The sequence below is a fragment of the Perca flavescens genome, chromosome 23 (genome assembly GCF_004354835.1).
Source record: "Perca flavescens isolate YP-PL-M2 chromosome 23, PFLA_1.0, whole genome shotgun sequence".
NCBI lineage: Eukaryota > Metazoa > Chordata > Actinopteri > Perciformes > Percidae > Perca > Perca flavescens.
The window spans coordinates 8,972,512-8,979,438 of NC_041353.1; the positions used below are offsets into that span (position 1 = coordinate 8,972,512).

Below are 6,927 nucleotides of genomic sequence, written 5' to 3' on the forward strand. Positions count from 1 at the left end.
TATTACAGTAGGCAATAAGTGATTAAATGCATAAACATGATTCACGATCACTAGAACAGAAAGAAGGGGAATCAAGAACTGGCTCTTTTTTTAATTACAGAGAAAATAGTAATGGAAGTCTGCACTTCAGACAAGATATCCTAAGAGAAAAGGAACAGCAGATTTACAGTCGGGACATTAGTGAAGCAGCGAGCCGCTGCAAAACGCGGCAGCGGTTGCTCAGTCTGTAGAGACTTGTCTTGGGAACCGGAGGGTCGCGGGTTCAAGTCCCCATACGGACTGTGGACTGGTAGCTGGAGAGGTGCCAGTCCACCACCTCCCATGAGTTATACTGTATATATCAAACAGAGTGTAAAAAAATCTGGGGATCAATAAAGTATCTCAAGTGACTCTGTTCATTGACTGGAGGCTAAAGGAGCTGTAACCCAACACATGAGACGGTTTGAACTTTAATTGCTGGCAGTTTGTTTATGTAAAATGGCTCAAAAAAAATAAAATTATGTAAAAAATAAATTATGTAAAATTGATACCAAGCAGCCGTTTACTGTGAGCTAAGGTTTTGTTTACAGCCGAGTTTGACCAAAACCTTTAACTAAAACTCAAGGACACTTTTTTCGGTTGATGTGACAAATAATGCTAAGACTTTAAAAGAGTACTACCCTATCATTATTGCTGGATGCTTTTTGTATCCTTTAATTATATTTGTGCTTAGAAATGCAACAGTTTTTCAAGTACACCCAATACTGGATGATAAAAATGTTCTGCATACACTTGCTACGCTGTAGCAGTTCTAACAATAACCAGTATTTATCTAAGTCTAAGTGATTGGTCGACCATCTGTAAAACTGAGTGGGAAAACAACATTAAGCACAAGCACTAGAGAAAAAGCTCTGCCGATAAAACAAGTTTTAATAGACAGAAAAAGTTTTTTTTTTTTTTTTTTTTTTACTTTTAATGCTTTCAAACACTGTATATAAAGCGGTTAGTGTAAAACATTACAGACAGTATTCAGCAATAGTCACTCGCATTAGTTTACGCGGAAGAAGTTATAAGTTCTATTTAAACTTTTTTGACCACACTTTTGTCTCTGGATCATTGCTGGGATTATAAAACAAGGATCAGTCACGGCCAGATGTACGTACATTTGCGAAAGTAGCGTTATCAGCGCCACGGCCAACCCGCAGAAAGCGCACGCTGTGATGCATCAGCTTACGTCGTATTTACCAAACCTGCAGTTCATCGGGTTATCACCGCCTTTTTCCGCCCACAATTGAATGGCCGATGGCAAAGAAATCCTGCTTGATGCGTGTTATTTCAGCATTAGTGGTGGGGAAATGTATGTATTGACTAGTGCGCTGTAGCAAAGCATTAAGTACTGGTGCTGTGATACGGCTGAGTGCAGACTGCGATATTCCCACTGCTGATACTATCACAATGACAATGACAATGAACCTGATGCCAATATTTGTAATGTAACGAGGAGTTTAACAACTGCTGGAATGGAATGTGAACGCTGAGTCGGAGATTCAATGTCATCTTTCATTTCTTCCAGTAACTGTAATATTGCATGACTGCTTAATCTGTTAACGCTTAATGATTTTGTGTTCACTCAACTGAAAAAGCGTGATCCTCGTGGCAAAAATCTTTTCAGCTCGTCTCCTTGGCCTATGTCTTCGTCTTGCTCGGATTACTGCTGCCATTTCACCAGGAGGCACATGCAAGGAAACCGGCTTGTGCTTGGTTTACACCTGCTTTTAAGAAGCAGAGAATTTTCACCACAAAATAGAGGCGCGCTTTCACGGGCGGTGTTTGTACATACCGCGGAATACATAATTAGACACACTTTACGCTTCTCCTCCCATCTCTTTATTGGAAACTCCCCCTTCACCCTCCCGTGAATGCATATGCATGACACGGAAAAGCACAATTTGCCATTTTCAGTTCCCGCAGTCTGCGCTTTTACCTCAGTGCGGCCTCTACATGCCTTGCCATGCTTTTGCACGTTGCGAAACAAATACGCCTGAAGTGGGCGCAAAAGCGTTTGTACTAGAGATGGCCCGATACCATTTTTTGCTTCCCGATACCGATTCCGATACCTGAACTTGCGTATCGGCCGATACAGAGTACCGATCCGATACCAGTCATATATTTTATTATGTTTTAACAGCAGTATACAACTATCCCTGTATGGATGTGATATTATTTCTATCTTTGCTGTCGGTCTGGCTCAGGTTAAAGTCTTTGTGAAACATGAACAAACACAGAACTTTCTTTTATTTTCCAGTTTGACAGTCAGTTATAAGTTAGTACATCTGGCCCTCAGTGTCTTCATGCAAATGTAAAAGAGACAAACTACGGGGACGGTTTATTTTCATTATCAATGAATCAATTTAATTGATTAATTAATCAATTAAATTATTGTCTCTATAAAATGGGTAAAAATGCACTTTTTGGTAAAAAATGAAGATTAAATAGCTTTGTGTCAATGAATTTATCTATTAATCCAATAATTATTTCCGTCCTACAAATATTCCCAGAGTTAACCATGTTTTTGCAGTCCTGTAGGACCGGTTACAGTGTTCTGTTGTAAACGGTACATTCTGAGATCAGACCCCGTCCACGTCACTACATGACGGCACCCTGCTGTGCTACAGGCATCCAGCTCAAAAGGAGTGTCTCTACATCTGCTGGTCAACTACAGTATCTGCTTCCATGTCATGTGGAACATTTTTGAGCATTTGAAATATTATTTTTTTTTAGAAGCACTCTGTGGCTCTAGAGCAGGCAAAGCATTACAAGTAACCAATACAAATTATTTTTAATTGCACACACACTTTTTTTAAAAGTATCATAAGAATGGCATAAAGCCACAGAGCAAGAGCACATGTGTATCATCGGTCAGCCCTGGCTTATTGTGATAATACTGTGCTGTACTCTTTGACTCTACTCAGTAAGGAATCTACTGAAACAGATCGTAGGAGTTAACGGGCCTCTGCTGCTGAGAAGTGAAAACTATCTGTTATTGAACACCCTGCTGTAAGGACACTGCAAGGGTGTTTTCCCCCCATATTTACTTGCGCACATGTTTACTAATACACATATCAACCCTGATATTAAAAACAACTTGACACCGTCAACAAGCGATCGAGCAAACGCCTGCAGAGCTACAAGAGAATATCAATCACTTTAGCAATCACTGGAGGATATAAATATTTAATGGAGGAAAAAAAAGTAGCCCATTAGTTTGATATAGGCTTGGCTGCCTTTTGAATAAATCCCTGGTGCGATGCTGAACGCACAACCACATCCACGCCGTCACACACACACACATACAAACACGCAGGCTAAGACTTTGATCCAAAGCCTCTTATGGGGTTTTGCTGATTTTTTCACCCCAAAATGAAAAATGAAAACACAGATCCTGCTCTCAGCTCACAATGCATAACACCCAGTGTCATTAGCTGCAAGGATCAAAGACACAGACGGCCAGACAAGTGTGTCCGTGACGTAAGAGCTGCACAGCCAGCGGACAAAGTTGACCATCGTTAGATGTAGTTGGTGAGAGTTAGGCAAATTTAAATGACTTGTGCTCTTTTTTTTTTTTTTTATTTGAGAGTCAACATGGGTGTTCTGGCAGCTGCCATGTGTTGCAATTTAGAAATGTCTCCAAGAACTATGGAGTCTGGACAGCACACTCTTGGCTTCATGTGTCTGAAAGTGAAACCACAGCACTCGCTTAAGCAATCCACTGCACTTGCTTGAGAGAAGATAAAATAAAAAGAAATAAAAAAAAAGGTATTCCTGAAGGGACTACCACTGTGTCTGTGGCATTCAATATCTCTGACCTTATCATACTTTATGGTGTTTTTCATTTCTCATGACACCGCTATATTGCTGAAATAGGGACTTGGGAAATTGTTCTAACACTTATACAATATGCTCTCCAAATCCAATTTAGTCCACTTAATGTACCACAAATTGGATAATAAATATTGCATACTAAAATGTCTGCTTTGCAAAAAAAAAGCATATGTTATTCAAAGGTTAAAAAAATATAGAGCAATTTTCTCTCCTTCAAGAAAAAAAAGACTCCCACATACAGCATTGCAGTCATTACATACATCTAGGGCCGCAACTAACACTTATTTTCATTGTCAATTATTTTCTTGATTAATTGTTTGATCATAGCAATGTCAGAAAATAGTCAAAAGTGTCCATTACAATTTTCCAGAACTCAAGTTGACTTTTCAAACTTTTTGTTTTGGCTGATCAACACTCCCAACCCGAAAATATTCAGTTTACTATCATAGAAGATGAAGAAAATCAGCGAATTTTCACATTGGAGAAGCGGAACTAAAGAATTCTTGGCATTGTTGCTTTAAAAATTTCATCAATGATTCATAAATAAAATTCCAAAATTACTGCAGATTAACTTGACTAACTGTTTCAGCTCTATACACATCAATTCTAAAATATGTGATATATAATGATGTGGTATATGTGAATATGGCCATACAGGAGAGGTTTGCTTGTAACATTATTGTTGTGCGCATGTGAAGCAGGCTTGGTTTGGGACCATTTCAATGGAGTCTGATAAAGTGCAATCCAATATAATCATATCCAATATCTAACCTAATCCAATGCAGTGGTATTATACCTAGGCTATTGGATACTCAGCAATGTGACCTATGGTGGCTGCGTGACTTTTAGAAATATTACAGTACAGCATCAAAAGGGTATTACATAGTTGTTGTTGTTAGTGTACAAAGATGAAACCATACTTGCGCACTTGAATTGTGTGCAAGACTGGCGTGTGCATTTTCTGACTGCCACAAATGTAACACACCCCCTTAAAAAGCTACACCACATAGCAACAAGACCTTTACCAAAATACGTCTAAAACACCTTTTTTACAACGACTTTGTAGAGAATATTAATGTCTGAGTCCAGAAGACTTGCAACAACAACAAAACAAAAACACTACAAAAAGTTAATTTTCTCAACATGGTTTGTTTATATAGCATCGAGCGTAGGGGAGGCTATCCGTTTTAGGAGACAATAGCACTTCTGTCAAAACACAAAAGCGTGTCAAAAATCTAACGTCTGTTCTTTTCTTTTTTTTTTTATGTCCGGGGGGGAAAACATCGTTACGAAATGCAGGAAAGTTAGTGTGAAAGCTTGAAAAAAGCTCACCTTGTTTGACACACTTGACTCGGACGGGGTCTTTGCTGTGTTTGACCACAGCGTGGACGTCCCTGGTGGTGAGTCCAGCCACTGGGGTATCATTGACTTCCAGGAGGAGTTCATCCTGGCAGAGTTTGCCGCTGTGGCAGACCGCTCTGCCCGGGAGAAGCTCGCCGATAACCGGGAACAGTCCATTCTCTGCGCCGCCCTTCAACTCCAGTCCCAGCTCCCCCTCCTCATTTCTGCAAAGGACACTCTCGTGGACTTTGTTAGTCCAGTGGTTCTTCCTCTTCCTCAGGCTCTTGGACATGGCTCAAACAAGGGGAAATCACATGAGTGCGGCCGTGGAAGAAGTTTTACCGCTCTTCGAAGTCCTCCACTGTTAACGTACCACTGTAATGTGTCCAGTTTCAACAGTAAAAGCCAATTGTATCCATGTCAGCGCACACACTCACAGCAGCTGGATCATCAGTCTGCCTTTGCATTAACTGGGAGCTGCTCAACTTGTGATGCCTTCATGCGATGTCTCAGAAATCGGTATTGACAGTTCGGTGTTCAAAAACGACCTAGCGAAGAATTAAAAACAGAATTTAGGATAATCTATGTGATACCTTTAGCTGAAAACTAATAATTGCATGAAAGCCACTCAATAAATAAATAATAAATACATATTATGTTAAATAACAATTTAACATAATTCTTTTGTAATAAAACGCCAACTTTGTTTGAGCATTTATCCATAAAATCTCTACACAAGCCACGCATTGTTCTGTGTAAGTTCATTTCTAAAAAGTAACAATCTTAAGCGGCACATTTATTAAAATACATGAAGGAAATGTGTTTACAACTTCCAAACTTCGAAGTTTCGAAGGCACCTGAAGGCAGCATCCAGCTCCAACCAACCCAACTGACCCGGATGTGAAGGCTGGAGGAGGAGGGAAGGCTTTTCCCAAATCCAGCTTTCCATGGTAAAAAAAGGAAAAGAGAGAGAGAGAGAGAGAGAGAGAGAGAGAGAGAGAGAGAGAGAGAGAGAGAGAGAAACAGTATTTCCACTGGCATGGCAGCAGAGTAGCAATAATACGTTTTTCTTTTCATACCACAAATATGTCTCTTCTTTTTGACATTTGCTTACAGACACTTAAGATGCTGCAGATTGTAAGCTTCAGAAAGTTAGATCAACTAACTTGCTTTTTTCCAGCCGCATTGTCATTCCTTTCCCCTCGAAAGTGGAACTGCGTCAATTACAGTCTATTTCTGGTTGGACAAGGGCCCACAAAGGTCACCTAATTCAAATACTTTGTTCCTACAGAAGTCTTTCAAATACATTTTCATTATTTTTTTCAGGTGAATTTCACAGAAAAGGATTTTTATTTCCTTGAAACACCATCAAGGTTTTTGGTAAACGAAGCGTTTGTATTTTATGAAACTCTTTCAAGGGCAGCAAGTCTTTCTCAGCTTCTTCTCATTAATATTTAGATTCAGAAGCATATTTTGTTACCTTTAACAGCATTTGTGATACACAGTCAGTTCGCTGTACTAGTTTTGTCATTCGCCAAAAGAAATGGCTCGAAAGAGAAAAATCCCCTTGTTTTTATCTCAAACTAGAGCAAAGGGATGTGAAACAAACGGAGAACTAACTGAATATAATCCATCTTCAAACAGATGTGTGTTGTGGGTATTTACCTTCACAGAGTTGAAATCTTTATAACTTCCAATCTGCTTTGTGAAGCCTCTCCTAACATT

The 6,927-nt window shown here is 39.5% G+C and overlaps 1 protein-coding gene across 6 annotated transcripts in view; it reads right to left on the bottom strand.

The window, feature by feature from the left end:
* magi2a (membrane associated guanylate kinase, WW and PDZ domain containing 2a) overlaps positions 1 to 6,145 on the bottom strand; it is a 244,186-nt gene extending 238,041 nt beyond the window's left edge. For 5 of the 6 annotated variants that reach the window (XM_028571367.1, XM_028571366.1, XM_028571364.1 and 2 more), the window contains exons 1-2: positions 6,060 to 6,145; positions 5,194 to 5,750 (exon numbers count right to left, since the gene is read on the bottom strand). In XM_028571367.1, the coding sequence (XP_028427168.1) occupies positions 5,194 to 5,494 (301 nt within the window). In that variant the 5' untranslated portion in view covers positions 5,495 to 5,750; positions 6,060 to 6,145. Of the gene's footprint in view, positions 1 to 5,193; positions 5,751 to 6,029 lie in introns of all 6 variants that reach the window. The other variant, XM_028571365.1, reaches the window with a different exon arrangement.
* Between the last annotated feature and the right edge of the window lie 782 nt (positions 6,146 to 6,927).